The sequence below is a fragment of the Aulonocara sp. 'chitande type north' Nkhata Bay genome, linkage group LG6, assembly GCF_057382095.1.
Source record: "Aulonocara sp. 'chitande type north' Nkhata Bay isolate Kocher_YH1m ecotype deep benthic linkage group LG6, A_spYH_male_GT1.1, whole genome shotgun sequence".
Classification (NCBI taxonomy): Eukaryota; Metazoa; Chordata; class Actinopteri; order Cichliformes; family Cichlidae; genus Aulonocara; species Aulonocara sp. 'chitande type north' Nkhata Bay.
The window spans coordinates 12,865,584-12,877,238 of record NC_141349.1 but is presented as its reverse complement, the minus strand read 5'-3'; the positions used below and the strand labels follow the sequence as shown (position 1 = coordinate 12,877,238).

The window sequence follows — 11,655 nt, the reverse complement described above, 5'->3', positions numbered from 1 at the left end:
CGGTCATGATATCTCCAACCATAACTTGTGTTCTGAAAACAGTGAAAATGACTGTTATAATCATAGAGTTTGTAAGGTCAGGCATACACTATGTTGCCAAAAGTATTCCCTAACACATCCAAATCATTCAATTAATGTGTTCCAATCACTTCCATGGACACAGGTGTATTAAATCAAGCACCTAGGCATGCAGACTACTTCTACAAACATGTGTGAAAGGACGAGTCGCTCTCAGGAACTGAATGAATTCCAGCATGGTAATGTGATAGGATGCACCAGTGCAACAAGTCCAGTCATGAAATTTCCTCGCTATTAAATATTCCATAGTCAGCTGTTAGTGATATTATAACAAAGTGGAAGTAATTGGAAATGACAGCTAGTCAGCTGATGCTAAGGCTCATAGTGCACTTAAGTCACCAATATCTGCAGTCTGCTGTTGTTACAGATGTCCAAACTTCATTGGTTTCCATGGCTGAGCAGCTGCATCCCAGCCTTACACTGACAAACACAATGCAAAGCGTCAGATGGAGTGATTTAAGCATCTCAACACTGGACTCTAAAGCAGTGGAGATGTGTTTACTGGAGTGACGAATCACACTTCTCTGACTGGCAATCTGATGGATGTGTCAGGGTTTGGTGGTTGCCAGAAGTACTTGTCTGACTGCACTGTGCCAAGTGTAAAGTGTGGGCATGTGTGCACATGGCTGGGCACCAGTGCACAATACAAGGTCCATAAAGACATGGATGAGTGAGTTTGGTGTAGAAGAACTGGACTAGCCTGCACAGAGTCCTGACCTCAACCTGATAGAACATCTTTGGGATGAATTAGAGCAGCAACTGTGAGCCAGGCCTTCTCCTCCAACGTCAGTGTCTGACACCATAAATGCACCTCTGGAAGAATAGTCAAAAAATTCCCATAAACACACCTAAACCTTGTGGAAAGCTTTCCCAGAAGAGTGGAAGCAGTTATAGCTGCGAAGGGTGGGCTGACTATTATATTATACTATCATACAAAAGTCTGGATTAAGACTGAGATGTGACTCAAGTTCATATTTGTGTTAAAGCAGCCGACTGAATGCTTTTGACAGTATGCAGTACACAGTTATTGTGCTACAGGACAGCTGTGAAACTACAGCCTGTGTCTGTTTGGCTGACTGTACCTGTTTGAACTTTTCCCAGTCATGCACGTCCTGGCCGACCAGCACTCCCTGCAGCTCCTCTGGTCGAAACAGCCTCACCAAATCCTGCTCACACACCAGGAAGAAGCCTCGCTTGAACTCCTGGAACAGACTCTCCACTGATGTGTTGAAGGCATGATTCACATAGGCCTCCACAAACTCCTTCCTGTTTAGGAGGGAAAATGTTAAATTAGCAAACATTTCACAGAGACAAAGGTGCTGCAGATGAACCTCACAAACACTTCATGTTTTATATTTACCTCATATTAAGACCTACTAAGGACCTGATTGTTTTTAATTATGTCCTGATACATAAAACCTGAGAGCTCACATAACTGCATATGCTCAGAATAGACAGCACACATGGATACAAATTACTGCCTTGCAGCAGCAATCTTCAGACCATCACTATGAGCTCCATACAAGGTTACACTGTTCCTGTTATTAACAGCAGGGGGCACTATCAGCCACAGACTGGGAGCCAGATATGCTCTGCTGGTGCCTCATTGTTACAAAGGAAAGACTCTATAGTGAGAAACAGCTGAGGGGGAAACACTGATCTGGAAACGTCTGAGTGTTACAGAGGATATACATAGCACTGTGGTTCAGTGTCACACAATCACAAACAAATACAGCAAAGTACTAAAAAGGGTGTTGCCTCCAAAGATTGCTTTTACTGGTTTGGAGCTTAGGAGGCTTAATAACAACAGGCATGAATGAAGACAGATCAGAACAGCTGTTTGATCACAGCATCCAGTACCAACACAATCATCCACACTCAAGAGCCTGTTGGCTTCAGAGTCAGCAGCTGAATGTCTAAAATATCAAATGTCATTTTTGGTCCATCAGCTACAGCATGAACTGCTTAAAGTGAGAAGCAGCCTGAAGCCCGACAGATTCATCTTTCCAGACTGAAAATATCTCAGAGTGAACCGAGTGGTGCGTTTTCAGGGTGATCTCACAAAGTCAAATCCCTTTAATGATGTTCTGTCCTGTCTTCCTCTATCAAAAGCACACAAACACTATAAAACATTGTTTCGGTGCTTTGGGGTTTTGTTTTCTACACAGAGGTATAGCACGACTAGACCCTAAAGGCAGGCTGCTCACCTACAACCAGCTCACGAACATCTTTCCAATGGAGCTCGCTGCCCTTCTCGTGGATGAGGGTCACTGTGATCCTCCGCTGGATCCCCTGCAGCAAACATAACAGGAGCTCAGGATCACAGTGAGCACAGCTAGAGCAACATTACGCTTTAAAAGAAGATATTCAACTGTGTACAAAGGAAGCAGTTACCACTGTGTGAGTAATAAGGAAACAACATGTGCACCAATCCTGTACCTGGGGAGCACTTGCTGAACCTTCTTGGTACCAGCCAGGTGAGCGCTGATATCTGGACACTTCACAGCTCGAGAGCGCTCCATGAGGAGACGAGCATCCCAGCTCTGCAATGGAAAACAGACAATGAATTCTCTGCTTTTTATCATTAGATGTATTTCTGTATTAAAAAATTCCGTTTATTGGGCCACTTTGTGCTAGAAGAATTTTTCCAGCATAAAATAGCCTCTATCATTTCACTAACTAACTTATTTCACTGCTGCTAATGACGTTTCACAAACTGTCACAGGTTTTTTAGCTTCGTTCGTATAAACTTTCTTGTGGTTGAGATTCTCGAGAAAACAGCCAGCACACTGAGCAGCAGAGGGTGACAACAGTTGGTTTATAATACGCTGAGATTTGACAGACAGAGACAGAAGAATGAAGGAGAACAACACAGAGTCACGCTATCAAGGAGAACCTGGACGGTAGATTCAGCAGTTTGGCTTGAAGCTTGCAAACTGTTTTAACTTGTTATGTCCGATTAAGTTTTCCTTCCAGGATGCTCGCCAGTTTTCTTTCACTTGTTTCCTGCCAGCAGAATGCATACACAGCTGCAGTAACTACACACAATGTTGCAGAAAACATGGAGCAGCAACAAACATGTGTTGGTCTCTAATCACCCATTCAAACTCACACAGCGACAGGTCTGTGGTCACTTATATCAGCCAATCAGGGCTAGACTTGGTGTTGCTTAGCAGGGAAAGAAATAAACTCAATGATAATGACGCTCCAGTTTCTCATGAATACGAATCACTTTAAGCAAGTCTGCAGGTTTCATTTAGTGTTTTTAACTAAACTCTTTGATGTAATCATTCTGAGTGCAAATCAAAAGTTGGACCTGTTCAGAAGTGTAGTTGTCGGGCATGTAACCGTTCCTGAAACACGCCACAGTTTGCCATCCCTGAAGTGAAAGTGACACAAAAGACACAATCCATGTCGACACACAGCGACCTCCATCTCCTCTTCATCCAGTTTGGAGGCCTTCCTTGAAGTCTCTCGTGCTGCTGTCCACTGGGAATCCCCACATGTGCCTCTTCCCCGTGTCTACGACATGTAACAAATATAATAAAATAGCAAGAAATTATAAAGTAAATGACAAGATTTTCCATTTACTCTAATTTAACAGTAGTCATCTTGCAGAAGACAGTCGTTTGGTTACTATAGTAAAAACTATTATGTCACACAAACACAAACACAAAGAACATCAACAATGAGCACCTTTCTTTTTGCTGAAAGTGATATAGCTTTCTGTTACCATCAACTGAAACCGCCAACATTTCAGGTGTGCATGCTGGGCAGCTGAAGCTGACATCACAGCACAGCTGCTCTTCCTCATCAAGAAAGCTGTGCTGCAGTGCATCGCTTTTGGCACGCCCAGTCTGTATGTACAGAAACATAACAGAGGAGTAAATATTTGCATCTGCTTATTGAAAAACAATATCAAAGAAATACTTCACTCAGCCTTCCCCCACACTTGCAGTTGCTTGCAAAAGTATTCGCCCCCCTCAGATCTGTGGCAAGATCTGAAACTGCTGTTCACAAACGCTGTCCATCTAATCTGACTGAGCTGGAGCTGTTTTGCAAAGAAGAATGGGCAAAGATTTCAGTCTCTAGATGTGCAAAGCTGGTAGAGACAGACCCTAAAAGACTGGCAGCTGTAACTGCAGCAAAAGGTGGTTCTACAAAGTATTGAGTCAGGGGGCTGAATAATTACGCACACCCCACTTTGCAGTTATTTATTTGTAAAAAATGTTTGGAATCATGTATGATTTTCCTTCCACTTCTCACGTGTGCACCACTTTGTGTTGGTCTTTCACGTGGAAGTCCAATAAAATTGATTCATGTTTGTGGCTGTAATGTGACAAAATGTGGAAAAGTTCAAGGGGGCCGAATACTTTTGCAAGCCACTGTAGTACCACGCTCCAACAGTTTTGCAAACTAGAGGCCATCCTGCTACACATAAAATATATCAGTGTCATAAATGTTAGTTTAGTCACGTGTTTGTTTATTATCCTTATTGTTTTATCTGGGACTGTTTGCAAACATCTCAGAGAGAGGAGACACCAGCATCTGAACAGAGACTCAAACCAGCAACCTGCAGCTCCCTGCTTGGCTGCTCCAGTTTTCTCCTCTCTCATGTTGCCCACCAGTGATTTCTAGCTGCCCACCCACACAGCAGGCTAGAATATGCACTGAGCCTCAGCACCATGGTTGCAATACTTGGACATGTTTTCTTTATTAAATAATGAACCAGACCCCAAAAAGTAAACAGCTGTTATTGCTAGGCAACGGGAGCAGCATTTGGTGATGCAGCACCTGACATTCCTGACCATGTGGGCGGAGCATGCATGGAATGGAATGTTTTGTAGAACTGTGCAACACAAGCACTTAGTTACAGCATTTTTCATTTTATCCAGACACAGCTAGAGACACATCTACAGCAGCATCTCTGTGCAGGACAGACGACGGTTGAAGAAAAAAACACATCGAAAACTTCACTTCTCTACAAAACTTTGGTTCCTTTGTTTAAAAGGCCAAAATGAATCAAGGGAGATCGAGAAGAGGATTGGTGAGTGCGTCACCATACAGTACAGAACAGTCTGAGCTGATTAAACTACGAGAAGAATTTCAAATAATACAGGCTGAAAATGTCAAATTAAAAGAAGTGGCAGAAGAATCAAGAGGAGAAGCTAAAAATTCAAAGTTTGAAACCGAAGTAGTATTGAAGGAATTACTGCATGTGGGTCTAAAGCTTAAAGGAGAGAAGATGGGAAAACAACAAGCAGAAAATGAGAATGAAAACATCAAGAAAGAACTGTTGGAAGCTCAAAAAGCATTGCAGGAAGAGAAAAGCACAGCACAAGAAGCTAAAAATAAATATCAAACTGCAAAGAAGGAGGCAGAAAATGTGATGCAGGAATTACAGGAGGTGCAGGAAGCTTTTGAAGGGGAGAAAAGGAAAATGCAGTTGGCAGCACAAGAAGCTGAAAATGTAACGGCTGAAGCTGAAATACTCAGGAAGGAATTACTGCATGTAAAGCAACAACTTGAAGAGGAGAAAAAACGTAAACACGAGGCAGAAAATGAGATTGAAAATATGAAGAAAGAATTGTTGGAAGCTCAAAAAGTGTTGGAGGAAGAGAAATTTAAAATACAGGAAGCAAAGAAAGAAATGGAAAATACAAAGAGTTTCACTCAAAACATGAGGAAGAAGTTGCTGGAAACAGAGGAAGAAATAGAAAAAGAGACACATGGAAAATGGGAGGCAAAACAGGAAAGTGAAACTCTGAAGAAGAAACTGATGAAAGTGCAAGAAGAACTTGCAGAAGAGAAAATTGAGTTGAAGGTATTCAAGAAAGAAACGACAGCCTCTGAGGTGACCAAGAAAGGCTGCAAAGATGCACTTAAAGAAATGCAAAAGCACAAAAAGGAAGCTAAAGAGCTCCTGAAACAGAAAGTCAAACTGGCCAAACAGCAGCTGAAAGAAGCATTTAAAGACGCCGAGGAGCAGCTAAACAAAACCTTAAAAGAGCTGAAGGCAAAAGAAAAAGAAAAGAAAGCCGAGGACAGGAGTGGATTCTGGAGCAGACTGCTGAGAAAAAACTGACCCAGCAGCATCAAGTTTAAGGAGAGCAATAGTTTCTTCCTCCTTCCCCCTCTCTCAACCTTTCTTTCACAAAAATCCCCCCAAACTTGACTTGGGACGTTTGTTTGTTTTTAAAAACTCTATTCTGAATACATGTACTGAAATACACAAATAAAATTGCCATAACTTGACCTCACGTTGCCGGCTTCTTTTCTTGTGTGTCTGTGGATGTAAAACAGTAACACACTTTCTGCTCTGTGTGTTTTTAATTGTAAATAAATGCAATATATCTTCATTTTAAAAACTTCTGCTCTAAATCTTTTTTTAGCAAAATGCTTTTTTTGCCCCTTCCTGATTTCTTATGTTTTAACATGTTTGTTACATTTACATGTTTCCGATTTCAAGTGTTAACACAGATGGTCAGAGACAGAGGTCTGGACAGCTCTTTCCCTTTATTTGTATTTATTCAGGTTATTTTTATACTCAAAAATCCATCCACAAGCTTCAACGCGTCCAGAACTCTGCTGCCCGTATCATCACCAGGACCCTGCGGCTTTTAGTCAGGTGCGGCTTTTCTATAGATTGTCCATGATTTTTGTGATATCGTAAGACGATTTGTTTTGTTTGTTCCGCTGTTGTACGGCACTACGTTGCCTGGCGGAAGGATCGGGGTTCAAGAGTGGTATGTTGGTCACATGTCCATCCGCCAGGCAACATAGTGCCGTACAAGTAGCGCGAAAAACAAACTTCAAAGTAGCGCTATGCGTTCAGCGGGAGTCGTGGATGACGAGCGGCGATAAACTTGCGAAAAGCAAGTTGTGCTCAACTCTACCGGTGGATTCTGACAGCGTGGAAAAGTGTGCAAACATCCACGATCACCAACGGATTTCGAAGGGCTGGACTGCTGCATGATGAAGAGGAGGACACCGCCACGGCCCTTCAGAGGGTGTTCGACTCCGACACTGACAATGACAATGAGGATTATCTTTGGTTTTGAAAGTGACAACGAAGGAAAGAAGCTGAGAGTGGATGACGAAGCCATCCTGAGCCTGTTCGTTTCCGACACTGGAGAAGAGGACTTTGGTGGTTTTAGTGCGCAGGAAGATGGTGGTGAATGACTGACTTTTCTTCTTGTTAAAGCCGTGTCACTGCACCTGAGCCTAAAAGGTAGTCTGAATCTATTTTTCTGGTGTGCTGTAGGTTACTGTTATGTACTACATTTGTTACTCATTTATGAAGCACAGCACATGTGCAAATATGTACCCATAACTTGATTTTCAAAATATTAATAAAAGGGGTGTGTCTCCAAACAGCCATCTCTTTCCTGACAATTCGCTTTGTGCATATTCTCTTACATATGATAAGTCAATATTGAAACACCTGCGGCTTTTGGTCAGGTGCGGCTAATGTATGTACAAAACAGGATTTTCCCCTGATTTTAGCTTGTGCGGCTAATATTCAGGTGCGCTTTGTAGTCCGGGAAATACGGTAAGCATATAAAACATGAAGTGTTTGTGAGGTTCATCTGCAGCACCTTTGTCTCTGTGAAATGTTTGCTAATTTAACATTTTCCCTCCTAAACAGGAAGGAGTTTGTGGAGGCCTATGTGAATCATGCCTTCAACACATCAGTGGAGAGTCTGTTCCAGGAGTTCAAGCGAGGCTTCTTCCTGGTGTGTGAGCAGGATTTGGTGAGGCTGTTTCGACCAGAGGAGCTGCAGGGAGTGCTGGTCGGCCAGGACGTGCATGACTGGAAAAAGTTCAAACAGGTACAGTCAGCCAAACAGACACAGGCTGTAGTTTCACAGCTGTCCTGTAGCACAATAACTGTGTACTGCATACTGCCAAAAGCATTCAGCCGGCTGCTTTAACACAAATATGAACTTGAGTCACATCTCAGTCTTAATCCAGACTTTTGTATGATAGTATAATATAATAGTCAGCCCACCCTTCGCAGCTATAACTGCTTCCACTCTTCTGGAAAAGCTTTCCACAAGGTTTAGGTGTGTTTATGGGAATTTTTTGACTATTCTTCCAGAGGTGCATTTATGGTGTCAGACACTGATGTTGGAGGAGAAGGCCTGGCTCACAGTTGCTGCTCTAATTCATCCCAAATATGTTCTATCAGGGTGAGGTCAGGACTCTGTGCAGGCTAGTCCAGTTCTTCTACACCAAACTCACTCATCCATGTCTTTATGGACCTTGTATTGTGCACTGGTGCCCAGCCATGTTGGAACAGAAAGTGGCCATCCCCAAACTGGAAGCATGAAATTGTCTTGATATGCTGAAGCATTAAGAGTTCCTTTCATCGGCACTAAGGGGGTGAACCCAACTCCCGATAAACAGCCCCACAACAAAACCGCCCCTCCACCACACTTTACACTTGGCACAGTGCAGTCAGACAAGTACTTCTGGCAACCACCAAACCCTGACACATCCATCGGAGTCAGAGAAGTGTGATTCGTCACTCCAGTAAACACATCTCCACTGCTTTAGAGTCCAGTGTTGAGATGCTTAAATCACTCCATCTGACGCTTTGCATTGTGTTTGTCAGTGTAAGGCTGGGATGCAGCTGCTCAGCCATGGAAACCAATGAAGTTTGGACATCTGTAACAACAGCAGACTGCAGATATTGGTGACTTAAGTGCACTATGAGCCTTAGCATCAGCTGACTAGCTGTCATTTCCAATTACTTCCACTTTGTTATAATATCACTAACAGCTGACTATGGAATATTTAATAGCGAGGAAATTTCATGACTGGACTTGTTGCACTGGTGCATCCTATCACATTACCATGCTGGAATTCATTCAGTTCCTGAGAGCGACTCGTCCTTTCACACATGTTTGTAGAAGTAGTCTGCATGCCTAGGTGCTTGATCTAATACACCTGTGTCCATGGAAGTGATTGGAACACATTAATTGAATGATTTGGATGGGTTAGGGAATACTTTTGGCAACATAGTGTATGCCTGACCTTACAAACTCTATGATTATAACAGTCATTTTCACTGTTTTCAGAACACAAGTTATGGTTGGAGATATCATGACCGCCACCCCACCATACAGATGTTTTGGGAGGTATTTGATGAACTAACTGAAGAGCAGAGGAAAGATTTCCTTCGTAAGTACTTGCTGAAGCCTCCATTATGATATGTTACTGAAATCACACTGTATCATATAAAACATTAGATTTTTCTGCACTTTACCAAGATACATTAGAGAGCAGCATTGTTCTGATTAATACACTGTAAAGCTGCTTTATGGTTGAGTTAGTCATCAAAAACGTATGCCAAGGAAAGTGGGCCGAAATTCCTCCCAACGCTATGTAAAGATTCGTTACCAGTTATCACAAACACTTGACTGCAGTTCTTGCTGCCAGGATGCTTCCACCAGTTAATACATTTAGAGCTCCATTGCTTTTTCACATAGGGCCAGCTAGGCTTGAATATTTTTTCCCTTAATGAATGAAATGATAAATTAACAATTGTGTTTTGTATTTACTTATTACACATAAATGTGACAAATATGCAAAAATATCCAATGCAGTTTGCATACAGGCCCAACAGAGGAGTGGAGGACACACTTTTGACTTTACTAAATCTAATTCTTAAACATGTAGAGAGTAAAGGGACTTTTGCAAGACTTCTTTTCATTGATTTTTCTTCGGCTTTTAATACAATACCCCATATTTTAATTAAAAGACTTTTAGAACAGTTTGAAATCAGGAAAAACCTGGTGGGCTGGATTTTAGATTTTCTAACTGACAGGTCACAAAGAGTGAGAATAAATGGGGTTCTGTCTGACCCAGTGTTCTCCTCCACAGGTTCTCCTCAAGGGTGCGTCCTATCGCCCTTATTATTCACTCTCTATACAAATATGTGTCAGGGCAGACATGAAAACAGGGTCATTATTAAATATGCAGATGACTCTGTTATTGTCAGCTTACTGAAAGAGGGTGAAATTAACCACGGTCCAGTCATTGATGACTTTGTTCAGTGGTGTGAGGAGTCTTATCTCCAGCTGAACATATCTAAAACAAAAGACATGGTTGTTGATTTTAGGAAGCAACAAAATGGGCAAGCAGTTACTTTAATTAAAGGTCAGAAAATAGAGCAAGTACAATCATATAAATATCTTGGGACCATAATAAATGAAAAACTGAACTTTGATCAAAATTGCAAATCAGTTTGTAAAAAGGGTCACCAGCACCTTTATTGCCTTAGGAAACTTGTTCATTTCCACATTGACCAAAAAATTTTAACTTTGTTTTATCGTTCTTTTATTGAGTCTGTTTTATCCTTTTGTTTGGTGGCATGGTTTGGTCAGACCTCTGTCACAGAGAAAAACTCTCTAAATCAGATAGTGAGATGGTCCAGTCGTCTGATAGGTGAGCCACAGTCTTGTTTAGCCTCCCTGTACTCTAAGCAGGTACAGAGGATGGCTTTATCAATCCTTAAAAATGGTTCCCATCCTCTAAGGGGTGAATTTCAGCTTCTTCCCTCAGGACGGAGGTTTCTATTTCCGAGATGCAGGACAAAGCGTTATAAAAATAGCTTTGTCCCCGTTGCTGTCACTGAATTAAATAAGAACTGTTTTTGATTCGAAATATTAAAGTATGTGTCACAGTGAGTTTTATATATTTACTAGGTATGTGTGTTTTTAAAGGGATGTCAAATGCTGTCATTTTTCTGTAAAGCAAATTTACCTTGCCTTTAGGTATAAATAAAGTTACCTTACCTTACTTTTTCCTGTGATGTGATGATGATATGTATATGTATAGGTATGTAAAAGTTTTCAAAAAAAATAAGATAAGTAAAATGATATTTTCTTTCCATTGCTGTTCTTCAGGGTTCCTGACTGGTTACAGGAGAGCTCCTATTCTTGGCATCGACCAGGTCAAGATGAAGGTTTTTGCTATTCAGAGCAGCACCTGTGAGCAGCACTTCCCTGAGTCAGAGACATGTCACTCTAATCTGTATCTGCCTTTTTACTCAACTAAGGAGATCATGCGAGACAGACTGACAGAGGCCCTGCTAGCAGATACAGATTTCACACTGTGATGCTGGATCGTATGCAGCTCTAAAGGAGCGTGCACTGTGTCTGAGCCGAGGAGGAGGGATGAGATTTATTTGTACTCTTGGAACTCATCTTCTTTTCCTGTGGTACCTCAGGATAATTTACACTGTGCATTACAATAATATTACACTATAGCAAATGCAAAAAATTCAACATCCCTACATAAGACAGCTGTGTAACAGCATCAGCATCATAAGGCACTTTAGAATTATCTGACTTTTCTTAATATGTCATAATTTATCCAATAATTTAAGTTACTGCTGCATTATAATTCTTATGAATCAAATCTAATTTTTATGCTCAGACAAACATGAACAGGAGAATGTATTGCTTTATAACTACTATATTGCTATAAACATCGGACTATGTAATACAATCCAATAGAGCACTTCTGTATTATTTATCACTTTATTCTTTGTGTTTTGTTTAATTCTGG

At 41.4% G+C, this 11,655-nt stretch overlaps 1 protein-coding gene across 1 annotated transcript; it reads left to right on the top strand.

Moving 5' to 3' along the window:
* Positions 1–6,693: 6,693 nt before the first annotated feature.
* LOC147327399 (putative E3 ubiquitin-protein ligase HERC4) lies at positions 6,694–11,655 on the top strand. The gene is made up of 3 exons (XM_086297532.1): positions 6,694–7,910; positions 9,162–9,264; positions 10,992–11,655. The coding sequence occupies exons 1-3, from the start codon at positions 7,692–7,694 to the stop codon at positions 11,201–11,203; spliced, it is 534 nt and encodes a 177-aa protein (XP_086153658.1). The 5' UTR covers positions 6,694–7,691; the 3' UTR covers positions 11,204–11,655.

What these genes read in the sequence shown, in the direction of transcription:
- LOC147327399 (XM_086297532.1), top strand. Translation starts at nt 7,692, where the DNA reads ATGTTTGCTAATTTAACATTTTCCCTCCTAAACAGGAAGGAGTTTGTG. An exon ending in ACTGGAAAAAGTTCAAACAG is followed by an intron (nt 7,911 to 9,161) that starts GTACAGTCAGCC and finishes CACTGTTTTCAG; the next exon opens with AACACAAGTTATGGTTGGAG. An exon ending in GCAGAGGAAAGATTTCCTTC is followed by an intron (nt 9,265 to 10,991) that starts GTAAGTACTTGC and finishes GCTGTTCTTCAG; the next exon opens with GGTTCCTGACTGGTTACAGG.